The sequence below is a fragment of the Crotalus tigris genome, unplaced genomic scaffold (genome assembly GCF_016545835.1).
Source record: "Crotalus tigris isolate CLP2741 ecotype Arizona unplaced genomic scaffold, ASM1654583v1 scf7180000024437.13266115, whole genome shotgun sequence".
Lineage (NCBI taxonomy): Eukaryota > Metazoa > Chordata > Lepidosauria > Squamata > Viperidae > Crotalus > Crotalus tigris.
In genome coordinates, this window is record NW_024100606.1 from 11690510 (window position 1) to 11709097 (window position 18588).

At 38.8% G+C, this 18588-nt stretch overlaps 1 protein-coding gene across 2 annotated transcripts in view; it reads left to right on the forward strand.

The window, feature by feature from the left end:
- The window catches only part of ITGA8 (integrin subunit alpha 8), a 139653-nt gene that overhangs the window by 52942 nt on the left and 68123 nt on the right, over positions 1-18588 (forward strand). For both annotated transcript variants that reach the window (XM_039331621.1, XM_039331620.1), the window contains exons 12-15: positions 4649-4854; positions 6367-6558; positions 11805-11850; positions 14384-14491. In XM_039331621.1, coding sequence (XP_039187555.1) covers positions 4649-4854; positions 6367-6558; positions 11805-11850; positions 14384-14491 — 552 coding nt within the window. The remainder of the gene's footprint in view (positions 1-4648; positions 4855-6366; positions 6559-11804; positions 11851-14383; positions 14492-18588) is intronic.

Here is an 18588-nt window from a genome sequence, read left to right on the forward strand (position 1 = left end):
TATATTTTAGGACATAAGATTTAAAACTTTTAAAAATACAAGAATAAACACTGAATTATAAAATGCTACGATGAAAACTATTGCATCCCCAATAAAATAAGAAACTTAATTTTCCTCATCACAGACATTGCAGATCACATTATTTTTCAAAAGTTTTGTATTTTTTTACTTGTTTCTATTGTTATAACTAATTCCCAATTCGATCAGTTGATTCCCACTTTCCTCAGACTTGGACAAGCTTTCAAAAACAAGTAATTTTTAAGAAACATCTGGACTGGGAGAAGATTTTTCCATAACTGGAGGCGGGAATGGATAGAAGAGAAAGATAAAAGATCTGCTTCCTTATACTTTGAGAAATGTTGGGATATGGAGGATATATTTTTTATCACTACCCTACCTGCTGTTCAAAACTGAAAATGGGCCCAGATGGGATTTTATTTCTCAAAATCCTAGAAATTTTGGCTACATTGTATGCATTAGAGGGAAACAATCTTGTACCCTCCAGATGTTTTAGATTATAACTCCCATAATTCTGATAGGTGCTGTTGTTAGTCAGAAACATTTGGCTAGGCTCCCACAGCGCACTAAGTCATAGTTTGTGTCAATATGAGTTATTGAATCACAATGCCAAAATACTGTAAAGAAATATTTAATCAACTTTGAGGATATTCAGGGGACACTATAATGGTATGGAAGAATGACCTTGAGAAGCAAAAGGAAGAGCTGCAGTCTAGACAATGGCCTGATAAACAAAATCTGAATCTTAAGGAGGGGTAGGAGTAGAGAAAATGTCTCAGAAGGGATCCTCTCTGATTTTGGGAAGAGCAAAAGTAAGGGAAGGGAGAGGTATGTTCATGCTTACACAATTCTGTTATTGTAACCTTACAAGGAAAGTAGTGTTGGTACTCATTGTTGGTGCTTTTTGTCTGAATTACCTCAAAGAGCTGATAGGCTTAGAAGGGGGCTAAGAGAAAGCATATGATCCATAGGCTGAAAATTGCCTCACTCACACCCTGTTCTAATATGATACTTAAATCACTACTGTAGATTAGTAATGTACAACTTTCTTTCCTGTAAATGTACCTGTTATATTTATATTGCATCTTTTGTTCAGGAGTTGAAGGCAATGTGCATAGCATTCTTCCTCCCATTTTCCCCCACCATAAAAATCCCGTGAGAGAGATTGGGCTGAGATGGAATGAGTGGCCCAGCCAGTGAATATCCATGACTGAGCAGGGACTTAGTAATAGTAATAGTAGTAAAGTTGGAAGGGACCTTGGAGGTCATCTAGTCCAACCCCCTGCTCGGGCAGGAAACCCTACACCATTTCGGACAAATGGCTGTCCAGTCTCTTCTTAAAAACTTCCAGTGTTGGAGCATTTACTGCTTCTGGAAGCAAGCTGTTCCACTGATTAATTGTTCTCACTGTCAGGAAGTTTCTCCTTAGTTCTAGGTTGCTTCTCTCCTTGATGAGTTTCCACCCGTTGCTTCTTGTCCTGCCTTCAGGTGCTTTGGAAAATAGCTTAATTCCCTCTTCTTTATGGCAGCCCCTGAGATATTGGAATACTGCTATCATGTCCCCCCTTGTCCTTCTCTTCGTTAAACTAGACATACCCAGTTCTCGCAACCGTTCCTTATATGTTTTAGCCTCCAGTCCCCTAATCATCTTTGTTGCTCTTCTCTGTACTCTTTCTAGAGTCTCAACATCTTTTTTACATCGTGGTGACCAAAACTGGATGCAGTATTCCAAGTGTGGCCTTACCAAGGCATTGAGAGTGGTATTAATACTTCACGTGATCTTGATTCTATCCCTCTGTTAATGCAGCCTAGCACTGTGTTGGCCTTTTTGGCAGCTGCCGCACACTGCTGGCTCATATTTAAGTGATTGTCTACTAGGACTCCGAGGTCCCTCTCACAGTTACTACTATTGAGCATGGTGCCACCGATGCTGTACTTGTGCATTTGGTTTTTCTTGCCTAAATGTAGAACCTTGCTTTTTTCACCATTGAATTTCATTTTGTTAGTTAGTGCCCAGTGTTCAAGTCTGTCCAGATCCTTCTGTATCTGAAGCCTGTCTTCTGGAGTGTTGGCTATTCCTGCCAGCTTGGTGTCATCTGCAAATTTGATGAGTTCCCCATCTATCCCTTCATCCAAGTCATTGATGAAGATGTTGAAGAGTACTGGGCCCAGAACAGAGCCCTGGGGCACCCCACTACACACTTCCCTCCATATAGATGCAGTTCCATTGAGGACCACTCGCTGAGTACGGCCGGTCAGCCAGCTACGGATCCATCTGGTGGTGGTTCTGTCTACCCCACATTTTTCTATCTTGTCAAGTAGTAGGTTGTGATCTACTTTATCAAATGCCTTACTGAAGTCCAAGTAAATTATGTCCACAGCATTCCTCTGATCCACTAATTTTGTCACTTGGTCAAAGAATGCAATAAGATTTGTCTGGCATGATCTATTTTTGACAAACCCATGTTGGCTTTTAGTAATGACTTTGTTTGCCTCTAGGTGTTCGTTGATTCGTTGTTTGATTATCTTTTCCAGGATCTTCCCAGGTATTGAGGTCAGGCTGATAGGTCTGTAATTTCCTGGATCCATTTTTTTTTCCTTTTTTGAGGATGGGAACTACATCAGCTCTTTTCCAGTCCTCTGGTAGTTCCCCTGTGTTCCAGGATCTTTGAAAAATATAGTTCAGTGGCTCCGATATCACATCTGCCAGTTCCTTGAGAACTCTGGGGTGTAATCCGTCTGGTCCTGGCGATTTGAACTCATCTAGGCTGGACAGGTGCTCACTAACGATTTTCTTGCCTATCTTAACTTGTGTTTCTGTTTTGTTTTTTATGGCACTATTTTTGATAGGTTGGTCTGTTTTTTCCCTTTGTGTAAAGACAGATGCAAAAAATGAGTTAAATAGTTCTGCTTTCTCCCTGTTGCTTGTCACCTTCTTGCCACTTCCACCCACTAATGGACCAATCATTTCCCACTTGAACCATAGTGTCGCAGGAGTGAGCTCAACATCTTAACCACTGCACCAAATTGTCTCTCAGAAAAAAATGTCCAAGACCCCAAATCTGAAACTGAAGCATATATTCTCATGGACATATAATCCTTACATTAAAAGTTGAATGTATAATATTCTTGTTATAACAGTGGCATGGTTGCATTGCTAATACAGTTAGTGAAAAATAGTACTCATTTTTCTGTGGTCAGAAGCATGGTAGCTTATGCACAAGAGTCATAGAAATGTTATTTATTTATGTGAGCTGAAATCAAATGCCTAATAAAAATATACAACCCATACTATATCAAAGCTTTAAGTGCTTAGGTTTGTGACCCCAGATGCTAGCCCACAATTCCTGCTGCTAATTACCCAACAGAACACAAAAGAAGTGCATAAAATTTCAGTGGGTGGCCGACATATGCTATTTTAGTGTCATTTTCTTAAAAGAAAATAATTAAGCCTCTCCTGGTCAGTGCATGAGTACAAGTATTTTCTTGATTTATGGTACACAAATGCTGCACAAATGCGGATACATGAAAGCCAAAGATTGATGCTTGGTCAAATCAAACATCATTTTTGTTCCACCTTCTCTTCATACCATGGCAAAAAGAGCGCCAATAGAAAGCAGACAATAGGACTTGGTACCCTAATAAACTTTTTTGGTCATGTTTCACCAACTGCATTGAAGTCTATTGCCTCCTTCATTGGAAATGGGGACATCTTCTGGGAATGAAAAAAAATTAAGATAGTAAACATGGTTATTCCATTTATGCCAGCCATTTTGATTTTTTTGAGGTTCCTGACTGAAAGCAGTATGTAGCAAACACAGTTTGTAGCATAGCATTAAACATTACTGTGGATTGTAATGTTCTGTTACATTTAAAAGGCTGCTGCTTCACTCCCCATCCCATTTGCCTTTTTGAGCCTGACCTTGGCTCTGAAGCAAGGCTATTTATAAATGCAGACAAACAGAAATGTTTCTCAAGTTTAAAAATGTCTACTCTAACCAGATGTTTTAAAACACCCAGCTCCCTGTGCATTGTTAGAACAACTCAGGACAGACTGGAAACAAAAGAGAACAAATGGAGGTGAAATTGACATCATTGTTTTTGTTATCTGAATTAGGAATTGGAAAAACAAAGTATAGCAAAGATCAGAGGCAGTGAAACAGACAGCCTAAGATTTTGAATTCATTCATTCATGCAAGGATATACAGAAACCAAAAGGGAAAGAAACTAAGAATGGATAAACCTTTCATCTATCAGTGATTCAGCAGTATTCTATCCCCCAAAGTAGATACTGCTGAGCCATTTAATTCACAGGTGACCCTTGTCCCTTCCAGATGTTACATGTAAGGAACTTTCAGAGACAAAAGGAAAAGGCTGGATAACTTCTCAATAGTTAGAAATCTAGCCCTAATTTTACCATAATAAAAGGATCAAAATGCTGCTGCGCCAGAAGCTCCACCATTTTCATACACAATGCATTTACAAAATGTCAGGGCTTGTATTGTGACAGGGTGACACTGCTTTAGTCATATTGTCCAGCTTGTCTTTCTCCTGCAAAACAAGCACACTTTTTGAGTTGAGTCAATTTGGATGTCAGTCTTGACCTTTATCCTTCTTTCTTCCCCTCTAGTAAGGACGACATCTTAGTTGGTGCTCCTCTCTTCATGGAACGTGAATTTGAGAGCAACCCCAAAGAGGTTGGACAAGTGTATCTATATCTGCAAGAGGCTGTCTTGTCCTTCAAGGAAGCACAGATACTGTCTGGCACCGAGGCTTTTGGTCGATTTGGCAATTCTATTGCGCCCCTGGGAGATCTCAATCAGGATGGTTATAGAGGTAAGTCACTATGTCATCTTAAAGAGATGCATATAAATAACATAGGGGGATGAATATTTCAATAGCAAAGTTTCTTTTACTCAGACAAGTGTATTTCTATCAGACAGGAATTGTCAAAAGTTGAACTCTTGATATGGTCTTTTCTTGTCCAAAATGAAGATACAATGATGGAAACATACTAAGTACATCCTTCATAATTACTGAAGGATGTTGTGCTACAGCAAAAATGGATAAATGGATTGAATGATGGAATTGTCACAGTTTTCACTCTGGTGGATTCCAGTTAACAATTTCTTTTTTTTTAATTTGTTTATCTGCCCTTATTATTTTTATAAATAATTCAAGGCAGTAAACATGTCTAATAGTCCTTCCTCCTCCTGTTTTCCCCACAACAGCAATCCTGTGAGCTAAATTGGGCTGAGAGACAGAGTGACTGGCCCACCTGGATTTCATGCCTAAGAGAGGACTAAAACTCATAGGTTGTTAGGAAGTTTATAATGTCTCAAATTCAGTTAAAATTCAGTAGAATAAATATAATAATTAAAACCAAACGTGTAAAAATATCCATGTTTAAAAAGCCTGAGAAAAAAGTGTTTAAACCCCTCTTGAATTGTTATTAAAGAAGCTGGGGGGGGGAGCACCTCAATTCTAGCAACAAGAAACGGGGCCTGGGTCAAATAATGTCAGTCAACCAGCTTAGCAATGGATCCATACCCCCTTCTCCTTTTAAAACTATTCACACCTTTTCAAATACTGCCCCAAACATTAGTGATTGTGAAAGCAAAACTAACTGAATTTAACATTGTGCCAAAAACTACCTTGCAGTCTGTCAAAAGTTTTCTTCCTCTGTGAAAGAGACATTATTTTTCTACCTGATTCTGAGGCCTTTTTCATGGTGTCTTCCCTTGGAATTTAAATGAAGAAGGGGAAGCCAGAGACCCTACAGACTACTGAAGAGAGAACTGTATGCTGACAGATAGGATATTCATCTATACTTCTTGACTACTTAATAATTAAATTAGTGCAGGAACTACCCACAAATTCTGTGTCATCAAAATGGAAAAAAAAAAAACTGGTAGAAGAAAAAAAAAAGTGGTATCTTTTTCTGCAAAGCACTAGCTGAAACATTTCCTGCCACGGTGGCAAAGCACTTCTTTATTTAGTCAATCAATTTATGTAGCTGTTTACTTGACATGTGACGTAGATAGTGTAAAAGTAAAGCAACAGCAATATAAAACAATAATATAAAATAAATAATTTATTTTATAATTATAATTATTGTATAAGTATATTGTCATTTTATAAATAACAATATAAAAATAAAATAATTTTAAAAAATGAGATAATGCAGGTTATGTCAGAGATTATTCCTGACCAATTGCCTAGAAAAAGAATCAGGCCTTACAAAAGGTGGGAGCTATTTGGATCTCAGAGTAAATGCTATTCCCCGGGACAGGTAGAACTGTTTCAGTGGCCTTTCTAACAATGCAATTTTATTTTGGTTTTTTGCAGATGTCGCCATAGGCGCTCCATTCGCAGGAGAAGATCAAAGGGGGAGGGTATTCATCTACAATGGAGACAGAAATGGGTTAAACCCTAACCCTTCCCAGATTCTCAGTGGCCTGTGGGCTTCCCAATCTATGCCTGCAGGATTTGGATTTACCTTGAGAGGAGACTCAGACATAGATCAAAATGATTATCCAGGTAACTTTCTTCCATCAGAGAAAGATTTCTTTCTCTAGAAAATGCATCATTCTCAGAGCAAAGGTTAAAAATGTAGACTTGTCTTTGTTTTTGTGTGCAGAGAATTTGGGTAAAGGAGATATTTTATTTCTTGTTTTGAGATACCAACAATGGATATATTAATATAAAACACCTGAATTCTTAAGAATTATAAAGCAAAATGGATGATCAGTAATTAAGTCATTTAAGGCATTTGCCCATTTGTAAGCTCAGAGTTTAAATAGTTTAAAATATGTGTCTCCTTGAAGTTGAAGACTCTGGAGTCCTGATGGACATGTCCCTAGAGATTTCCTGTGAACAATAAAAACATGGTCTACCTTTGCCTTCTTCTGGGATGTTTTTTCAGCTTCCAAGTTTGTTATAATAGACCTATTAGTCACTACAAGTATCCAAGTATTAACAAGGTCTGACCTTGCTTGGTTTTTCATGATTAGTCAAGACTGGCTGGACACTGCCATCTGCTGTGGCCTAAATACATTGTACCAAATAGATACATAAAATGAGCATAGTTTCCTAGTCATATTAAACTCAGTGAAAACAAAAACAGTAAGCACTCAGTTTAACAAATATGAATATACAAATGGGATTTTATTGATTGAAAATGGGATTTTAAAAATGAAAGCAAGCTGTAGTATCTGAACTCCATTAGTCTAGTAGCATTCAAATGTTCTAGATACAACCTTTTACAGACTCAAAAATGGTGGGAATCATCCCAACATTTGAAAAACATGAAATGGTGGATGATTGAAATATGCAATAGGTTTAAGGTTTTAAGACCTATTAACTCATCTGATGGCTCAATAAATATATCAGACTTTTAGCATGAGGCGACCATATATACAGAGGGAATGATCAATATTATTATTGAATAGAAAACAGAAGAATTCATATTTTCTTCTTAAGAATTCAGATGATTAATGTTAACATATCCATTGTTGCAGCCATGATACATTGTTATCTAACTTTTCTAAAGGGCACTATAATAACTTATATTATTTATATGTTGTATTGGATTCATTTAATTGAAACCAATTGAATTTAGTTATAAGCCATTTGTATTTCATACACTTAAATGAAATTAAAATAGCTTTTTCTAAACAGGATCCTTCCTGATGAGTTGGAAGACAATCTCTATTACAGTCAGTCCCCACAACTCACTGTCTCCACTGGTTCAAGAAGCAGTGCTCTAACATATCTGGAGGGTTCCTAATTGGAGAACTCTGAAGCAAAGCATATCAGAGTCCCCTCATTTAAATACTATTGCTGGTTATAAAAGACTGGTCTTATGAATAGATGGCAAAGCATGGTAAAAAATTTATTTATTTAAAGAATCATTTGGGTGATGAAATGGGTGGCATATAAATTAAATAAATAGGTAAAATTTGCTTGCCAACTACCAGTATTAGCTTGATTCAAATTGGGCTGTTTTCATTATTTTTTCTTTGTTTTTTCTTGAATGTTTCTACTTGAAGAATCAATATTTTACTGATATCATCTGGTATTTCTCAGTACTGTTTTACTGCTGAAGCTTTTGGTCTTTATTTTGAAAGTGATATAATCCATCTTAGGGCAGTCTTCCAATACTATTTGTAGTCTAAATGCACATCATTTTTATCTGATTGTATCCATTTTCCCATTACTATCACTACTTTTTTCTGGGATTAGTATGCAACATACAACATTTCTGTGTCTAGGTCTGAGAAGGCTCTCCAGCATTTGTAGCATAAACATACACAGTACAGTTTCTGCCATCCAAATCGTAGATTTTTTGCTGGCATACATTCCATGTAATTAATGGGACATTTGGATAAATGTTCTGGAACATTTTTGACACTATGTTCTGTTAACCTGCTATGCTAATGTTTTGGGATGATTTGTGTTTTGACCTGCTTTCAGTGATTCTCCCCATCCCTTTTGTTTATTTTCATCCATTTGGCTAAGGTTGTATTTCTGGGTTCTCATCTCCACTGCCTTTGAAAGAGAGGAAAAAAGAAGCAAATTTGAAGTGCCATATTATTCCTTCATATCATTACAAAGGCTTTAGAACAGTGGTTCTCAACCTGTGGGTCGGGACCCCATTTGGGGTCAAACGACCATTTCACGGGGGTCGCCAAACAAGGCTGTCCGCCATTTTTTCCCCCTTTTCTTTGGCCATGCCCCTGGCACCCAGTGATGTATAAGTGGTTGGGGGTCACCACAACATGGGGAACTGTATTATGGGGTCGCAGCATTAGAAAGGTTGAGAACCACTGCTTTAGAAGATGTGTTTTAGGTGCTTTGTATTCCCACTATTATGCTCAAAAAACTTTGTGAAGCTAAGTCATCTCTTTCACTTTAATTGAAGATTTTCTGGTAATGGGATGGAGATAGGATGATGATAATAATAATAACAGAAGTGGTAGGAAAATATAAACAGGTAATATATCGAAGCAAGCTCATATGGTTTATCTATAAAATCATATGGATTAACAGAGGCTTTCAAAAAGAGACCGGACAACCATTTATCTGAAATGGTATAGGGTCTCTTGCTTGAGCAGGGGATTGGACTAGAAGACCTCCAAGGTCCCTTCCAACTTTACCATTCTATGTTCTAGAGCAGGGGTTTTCAACCTTGGCAACTTTAAGACCTGTGGACTTCAACTCCCAGAATTCCTCAGCCAGCAAAGCTTCTCCAAAGAAAAGTAGAATCTAGACCACGGGTCAGCAATCTGCGGCTCCAGAGCTGCATGCAACTCTTTGTGCCATCTCCTGCGGCTCCGGAGCCTCCTCCTCCCCCTCCCTCTCCCCCCTTCTTTCTCCTGCTGCCCCCTCAGGCATCAGTCCTGGCTGGGGCGGCGGTGGTGGCGGGGGCATCACTTCCTGGGCCAGCCCCGGGTTGCTGAGCCGGCCACGTGTCTGCCCGGGTCGGACAGCAGTCACGGCTGGGGCGGCGGCATCACTCCCTGGGCCATCCCCGGGCTGGCTATGCGTCTTTCCAGGCCGGGCCAGGCGGCAGTCCAGGCTGGGGCAGCGGCAGGAGGGCATCGCTTCCTGGGCCATCCCCGGGCAGCTGAGCCGGCCACGTATCTCCGCGGGCTGGGCTGAGCAGCAGTCCCGGCTGGGGGTGGTGGTGGTGGGGACATTGCTCCCTGGGCCATCTCCGGGCTGCTAAGCTAGCTATGTATCTCCCCAGGCCTGGCCAGGCGGCAGTCCCGGCGGCAGGAGGGCATCACTTCCTCGGCTGTCCCCGGGCAGCTGAGCTGGCCACGCATCTCCGCAGGCCAGGCTGAGCAGCAGTCCCTGCTGGGGCGGCAGCAGCAGCATCGCCTCCCGGGCGATCCCCAGGTTGCCAAGCCAGCCACATGTCTCCCCGGGCTGGGCTGGGGACATCACTTCCTGGGCCATCCCCAGGCCGTTCCCCAGGCAGCTGATGGCCATGCGTCTCCATGAGCTGGGCAGCAGTCCTAGCTGGGGCAGCGGTGGCATCGCTCTCTGGGCTATCCCCGGGCTGCTGAGCCGACCACGTGTCTGCCCGTGCTGGACGGCAGTCCTGGCTGGTGTGATGGCAGGGGCATCGCTCCCTGGGCCGTCCCTGGGCCGCTGAGTCGGCTAACTGTCTCCCCAGCACCAGGGGGGCATCACTTCCTGTGCCGTCCCCGGGCTGCTCCCTGGGCAGCCGACCCAGCCATATGTCTCACCAGGTCGGGCTGCAGCAGGGGGGCATCACTTCCTGGGCCGTCCCTGGGCCATTCCCTAGGCAGCCGAGCTCACCACGCATCTCCCCGGGCCAGTCCATGGTGTCCCGGGCGCCTTTCAGCGCCTTCTACTGCCTCTTGCCCCCTCCCCTCCCTGCCCTTTCGGCGCCATCTGCCTTTTGTTCTCTCTCTCTCCTCATCTGGAGAGAGAGGGGGACAGAGGAAAGAGAGAGAAAGAGAGAGAGAGGGTGACTTGTTTGGGCGAAGAATCAGTGGAGGGGGCAAGGTGAGGTAAGTCAAAAGACGCGGAACTTTCGTGCTAGCATCTCCCAAACCTTTGTTATCCCTGCCACAGACTCGGCTCGTCCACCCTCACTCTCTCCTCTTCTCTCTCTATGGACAAGGCTGCTCGCTTCAAATGGTTGGCTTCTTGGATGAGAAGCGAAACTCTTCAAAGAAAAACAAAGTCCAGTTGCCTTGTGGAAAAAAAAAACATATTTGGGATAACTACGACCTGGATGACTGAGAATCTCCATAGACATTTAGTAATACAATAGTTTATTTTGTTGGAAATATTCTGCTTATGTCAAACATTTTGCTTTCAGCTAACAAATTGTGTCTGGTATTTTCTAGGAAGAAGTATAACAGTATTCCCCAAAACATCTATTTTTAGGATAACAGTGCTGCCAAACTTCTGATAATGTAGACAACTTGAACACTTGATTATTTTCTTTTGCAGAATGCAAAATGTTTATAAAACTCATTAATGATTTTGGCACTCAGGATGTTTAAAGTAGTCCTTAGCCAGACCAAGCTAAAGAAGGAAATCAGTCTATTTTCTGTGAAGTTTTACATTTATGAAAGGCACAAAGATACATGTTTTGAATACTGTATTCCTAATAATTATTTTAAATAATTATTTTTAAAAAATATTGTTTTATTAAGTGTTGTATCTTGTTTAATAGTAAGAGATGAAGTTATATAAAAACAACTATGTTAAAACCAATTAAATTATTTCAGCCTGAAGTCTACTGCACCACTTATATTTTTATTGTCTTCCATCCATTATTAGTTTTACAAATCTTGGTCCTAATGTTTCTCCAGCACCCAGACCTCCATTTGGGCCAACCTATTAGCCATCCTAGTTGTTTAGACAGGGTACCAAGAGAGATTTTTGTGGCTGGGTTTCTTTGTTTGACTGAAATGTTTAATTATTGTTTTGAGCGTGGAAAAGGGTATGGATAAGAAATGGTACAAATAATGAAGAGGAGTAAAATATACTTTGATACTTGGGTAGAAGCTGGGTCATTGCCTTTTTTGATTAAAAGAATGTGTGTGTTTGTATCGGATTCCAGATGCCTGGAATCTGAATTAAGATAAATTTAGAAAAATGAATGTTTCTGTGAATTTTTGTGCTTCTATATTATAGCTGTACATTTAGTAGTTTTATTAATTTTCATAACAATAATGTCGGTTGTAATTATTATGCTAACTATTTTACCCTGTTCTAAAAATGTGTATATGTATTTACAGATCTAATTGTTGGTGCATTTGGAGTTGGAAAAGTAGTTGTTTACAGGTATGCAATGCTAGTATTCCTACTCTCTCTACTCTTAATCTTTTAATAAAAAAACATACATATGTAAAATGTTTTTGACATTGTAAAACTATTCTTTCATAAGCCCATTCTTTCAAACTGTATTTGAACTCATAACAGAACCAAAATATTTCAGAAAAAGATTTCTATTTTGTAGAAGCAAATCAGTTACTTTAGAATAATAGTAATAAAACTGGGTTTATTGGATTTGTAAGGCTGTATAATCATCAAAGAGTGGTTGTACGAACAGTTATATAACAGGGATTTTTAAAGTTTGAAACTGCTGTATGTTTGAAAAAGTTCATGCTGTTGAAATATAGTTAGCATTTAAATTGATTTTACACTGTTGTGTGCATGGAAGAATTTAACTACTGCTATAATTTTATGCTGAATTTATTTTTTTTAGTCTGCTTTCTGTGCTATTAAGGAAATGAACTCCATAATAATTTCTTTATAATTTTCTTCTAGAAGAGTTAACAAAAAGGAGACAATTAATTCACTTATTATAGTCTTGTCTGTTTTAGTTGCTCTTTCTGTGATGATCCTTCTTTTTTGGCTTAAGATCTGTCATCTATTTTATACCATAAAACAGTCTGGAAAAAATGGTCCTTTTTTCTTGTATATTAATCACAAAGAGAAAATATAAAAACAGCAAAAATTCTCTGTATGTTTGAGAAGGAATGTTATATTGTTGAGGCAGTTTTACACATATTAAAAGCCTGATCTCTTCAATTGGTAAAATGGGACAAATATTGAATATCTTTCCCTCTTCTGTAATGCTTTGGTCACTCTGCATACTGATTTTTGAGTAAGCACTAGCATGATAGCCATAGATATAGTAGCAAATTTATTGCACGTAACTAAGCCCAATTAGAATAGAATAGAGCTGGAAAGGACCTTGGAGGTCTTCTAGTCCAGCCCCCTGCTCAAGTAGAAGAACTTATATAACCAATTGAGGATGTAAGATTCAGAAGAAGTCCCAAATGACATCTGAGAAAGTGCTGTACGGGATATCCAGAAGGTACAGTCAAGCCCCTGCCATTTAAGTAACCTAAATCAATCGATGCTTGCTTCCAGAGCTGGGTTCCCAAAACTGTGGGGCATAATAGGTCTGCCAAATCATTTCCTGCAGTCTACAACCATACTATGGAAAGAGCAAACTTTGAATTTCTGTAGGTGAGGATAACTCTAAACAAAGTGGCATATCCCCTTAGCAATATCAGTAAGTGCCAGTTACTCGTAGTCCAGAAGAATAGAAGTACTATACACAGAACATATTTCTGATAGTCTGGCAAAACAGATCTTCTCTTATTCTGAGAAGAAACAGTGCAGAACATGGGCAGGCCAGGATAGGCCAAGGACAGGTCATACACCAAACCTTGCATTAAGTGCTTGGGCTTAGCTTTGTTCCTCCTGCTATTTCCTCCTTTGGCAGTCCAGTACATGGAGGCTGTGAGGATCTGGATGGAGAAAAAAGGATTTCACACTTGATGCCTGTACCTGGATTGCTATTGAGTCATGCAGTTTTTATTTATAAACCTGTCTATAAAAACTTCAGACATTGTTGCAGACACTTAGTTTAAAAATAGTTATTTTATAACACAACACTTTAGGCTTTTTGTCATTCAAATGTCATTCATTGTGACATCAAAGGGTGGTTTCAGGTGATTTCATGATTTGTTTAATTCCATTAATTTTAAATGACCTATTCTATAAATACTTTTTGATAAAATGGTTCTCCATTGATTAAATTCAAGTTTCTAATCTACAGCATATCACTGAACTCAGATTTATATATGAGTAAATAAGCATAGGTTTGCACTAATTTTGTTTTATATTTTACCATGTTAGAATTATATAAAGTAACAACCTGTGGCAAAGATTCCCAAATTTTCTTGGTTTACAATTCCCTTAGTATCCCAATAATTGTTCATGGTACCTCTAGGTTTAAAGTTTGTGTGGTGTCTGACAGATGTTGGATATCACTGTGTTATCCAGTAGAGTTCCTGTGAGTTTGCTGTGGCACCCTGAGGCATTGTGGTACACACTTGGGAACAGCAGCCTTATAATTTGCCTTTGAACTTTGTTGGAATGTGATGCATACATTTTATTTGTTTATTTGATGAAATAAACCCCTGCTGTTTTGAATCTTAGTAAGAAGAACAACCATCTTCTCCTACTTGTGCATCTTTTTCTGTAGAGTATTTGGCTAACTGCTATCAATAGAAATCAGAGAGAGATGCTATCATATATGCAGACATGAGTGAATCATTAACATTGAAAGCAGAGTTTTGTGCATCATCCCTGTAGACAGATCTGTCTCATCTTGATGTGTGTATTTTGTATACATGTCCCTGCTGGTGTTTTGAATGTATATTGTGTACATGAAGTGTAATCTATATTTTCTGTAATTCTAAATTTCATGAACATCCACAGAAACTGAAAAAGTCACCTTTTGTCTTCTCTTCTGTGTTTGTATAAAATATGTCTTGATTTACTTTTGATTGCCTTTCAGAGCAAGACCAGTTGTGACGATAAATGCTCAGCTTCTTCTCTCCCCAGTGATTGTAAATCCAGAAAATAAAACCTGTGAGCTTCCTGGTTCTATGACCTTAGTGGCCTGGTAGGTTGGAAAAATTAAAAAACTTTTTGCAGACAAGCTTTCTTGGTTTGCTTGCAAAATGGGTTTTCTCACTGAGTTCTTACTTTTATGATCAAGCTAATTCAAAACTACACAATCTCAACATTATGGCATTGGCCAGTTTATAATCCTAGTTTGTACAGGCTTGAACAGAAGCCCCCAAAAAATCTTACGCAAAGCCTGATGACAATGTTATACATTGAATCATGTCCGACTCTTGAGTGGCCAGGTTTCTCCACTTCTTTTTTAAGTTTTTCTATGCTCTGGCTGATGTCAGATATCAGATAATGATATCATTATCAGAAGCTGTTTTTTAAATATTTCTCTGGAGTAAATGCAACACTGAAGACAACCCAGTAATGGGATTGGGCTGGTTTGCACCACTTTGGCAGAACTGGTAGCTAATTTTTTGTTGTCCAGGCCCAGAATGGATTTCCGGAAGCAGCATCCACACAGAGAATCGGTTGTTCACATATTTGAATCTCACCACTGAGACAAACTCGTAATGTTCAGTAAAAATTGACCATATTGTATATGAAGCTTAAATGCAAGTCTAATGATCATATTGTGCTGAGTATAGGTCAGTACTCTGTACATAAGACATAATAATCAATGCTTGAATTTTTAAACAATCAACAAACTATGGAAAGATATACCTTCTATGGAAACATGAAGGACTATATAGTTTAATTCATCATCATCATTTTAGCCACTGTCTATCCACTGCAGGATGAAGACCTCTTCCACATGTTTCCAACTAATACGGTCCTGAGCTTTCTTGTGCCAATTGGGCGCACAATATTTGTTGATGTTGTCAATCCATCTTGTTTTAAGTCTCTTTCATGGATGCTTTTTATCAAATGGGATCCATTCTATGACTGCCTTGGTCCACCTCCCATCAGTTCTTCCTGCTACGTGACCAGCCCATTTTCATTTCATTTTTTTTTTACTCTCTTGATGATATTGTATACTTTTGTTGTTCTCTAATCCATGTGCAGGTCTTTCTATCTTGTCTTGTAATGCCAAGCATGTATCTTTCCATGGCTCTTTGCATCACTCATAGTTTTTGTATAAATTGTGAGGTTAGTGTCCATGTTTTATCGGCATATGTTAGAGCAGATAGCACACACTGATTGAAAACTTTTCTCTTCAGGCATAGAGGAAGGTTGTTGTTGAAAATTATGCTAAGCTTGCTGAATGTCTGCCAACCACATTTAAAACGCCATTCAATTTTCTTTATTGTACCACTTTCCATTGAGATCCATTAGCCAGGGTATATATAGTGGTCTACTATGTCTAGTTTTTCTCCAGATATAAAAAAATTCTTTCTTTATTGAATTTATTAAATATAACCTGGCTCTTTTTCAGGTTTATTTTTAAGCCAAATGGTTCTCCTGCTTCGTGCAGCTCTTGTATGTGTCTTTGTAGCTTTTCTGAGTCTTGTGAGAAGAAAACAACATCATCTGAAAATCTTAAGTGATTTAAAATAGGTGCCATTGATTTTTATTCCATCTTTTGCCTAGTCTAGTTTGTGAAATACTTCTTCAAGGCAGGCTGAGAAATATAGTTTAATTAATTGTGCTTAATTGCTTCTTTATTTACCCAACTGGAACGTATCACCTCTAAAAAAGTAGATTGTATAGGTATACTACTAAAGACAACCCAATTTTCTCTAGATCTCAACCTTTTTGGTTTGGCAGCCCAAAAAGGAAGGCAGGCACCGTTATGCGAACATATACACACATAAATGGGCCATGCTCAAGTGCATGTACCCATACAAACACAAATGCTGTAAATGGGACAGTGCTAGTGCTGGCGGGATCCTCGGTGGCCCTAGTGCCAGCGGGACACTTGGGGGGTGCTAGTGCCAGTGGGATGCTCGGCATCCATAGTGCTGGTGGGATGCTCAAGATGGCACTAGTGCGAGTATGGGGGGGTGACTGCATGCACGCATGTGCATGCACTAGCCATCCCTTCACACGGCCACAGATTGGAAGCTCCTGCTCTAGATTTATGTTGCACCAGTGTAGCCTTATGAGAGAACTGAAATCTAACACATTTTGAGGCCAAGCAATTGGAGATGAAGATATATCGAAGCTTAATTTACAGATAACAAGCTAAAATAATAGGAAAATCAAAATTGATGGAATGTTCCAGTGCATGTTGGTGGGTTTAATTTTTTTAAATACATTTTGAACATAATTATAAATTTATGCTTTAGAAAACACAAGTATTTCCACAAATATAGTTTCAAATGTATTTCTATGATATACTTTTAATTTGCAAAGAATTTAATTTGTGAGAGACTACAGCTGGATATTGTTCAATTCATCTAACCATGTCAGAATTCTTTTTTTCGTACATAAGTAGGAAAAACACAATTACATTCTGATTTCTCCTAGCATTTTTGAATGGGATTTTATGAGAAAAAGATTGCTTAAATATGATTTTTCTGATAGATGTATCAGTGAAAGTGTTACATGAATACAATAGTTGTTAGATGGTTATAGTGTACTATTACATTATAAAATACAGTGTCCTGGGAGATTTAACTCTTACTATAAAAAAATTAACCCAGTCTTCTCAAATGATTGAAGAACAGCTGCTAATTTTTCATTCTCTATTTTTTTTCTGTAGTTATAACCTAAAGTTATACATATGCAAACAATTATTAGGGAAACTCCAAGAGACAAATATTTCCTCCACACCATGGGATAGGTTTCTGTATCTCTTAGCCAGCTGTGCAACTTGTGCAAAAAGCCTTTTGATTGACATTTCAAGATGAAATGAATGAAAATTCATATGAACCATTAAAAAGGCCAAGAAATCTAAAGATTTGAATTATAATGTAAAAATAGTATCAAGTATAAAGAAAATATTGTTTTGAATCAGATGGGGAATTGTTACTAAAATGTGTGAACTTTGTTTTCTTTCATACATAGAAATCATAAAAAAATATTTAAAATTTGGATGATATAGTAAACTGAATATTGAATTCAAGTTAAGTTAGTGATAACAATAGCAATAGCACTTAGATTTATATACCACTTCACAGTGCTTTACCGCCCTCTCTAAGCCATTTACAGAGTCAGCATATTGCCCCCAACAATCTTTCGACCTTGGAAGGATGGAAGGCTGAGTCAAAGTAAGACTTGAACTGCTGACAACCGGCAGTCGGCAAAAGTAGCCTGCTGTACTGCCTTCTAACCATTGTGCCACCATGCCTCTTAGTCTCTATAGAATTTATTTAGCACATGGTTTACAATATCAGGAAAATCTATTCTGATGTAATGCAGTCCGAACAACCTAGTTCATTCTGTCTGATGGTTGCGTATCCATCATTGATGCACCGTGGCAGGCAAACTAGCTTTACATCAATTAACTAGTGGTGCTTGGATTGCTGGCTCTTCTGGGCTCCTGCACCAGTTATGCCTCACCTTGTGTCGCGATGCCTCGCATCCAACTACAACTTCTGTTTTCCGACACATGAACACAGCTATTTTTTTTCTAATCACACTTCTCTCTAATCATGTACTTGCAATATTACATGCCTTTAAATTACTGGATGGACAGGAGCTAAGGATCAAGCGATGGGAGCCCACTCATCTCAGGAGCCTGGCTCAAACCATTGGAGTGCAGATCACTTTTGGCCAGCTATTCCAGTTCACTAAGCCCCTGCACCACCATGTTCCCCCTCTATAATCTTAGGCTGGCTAAAATTTGAATAAGATGTTACTTTCTGTATCCCAACTCTTCAATATTTCTGCAGGAATAGCTATAAATCAGCAAAATGTGGCATCAATCAACAGAAGGATCATTTTGATGCTAAGGGTTACATGCTTCATCCAAAACACATCCATATAGATAATGTCATAGTTCTGATAAATGAAACCCATTAAAGAACCTTAAGGCAAGAATTATTCCTTAGAGAACATTTTATTCAGGAAACAAAATATCGCCACTACATAGTTGAACCCAAAACCTAGATTCCCTTCCCCCAGATACAAAGTAACAAGTTGCAAGTCCCAGCCCCACAAAGCAGTCATAAATCACATTCTCCAATTAGCCCGGGCTCTCTC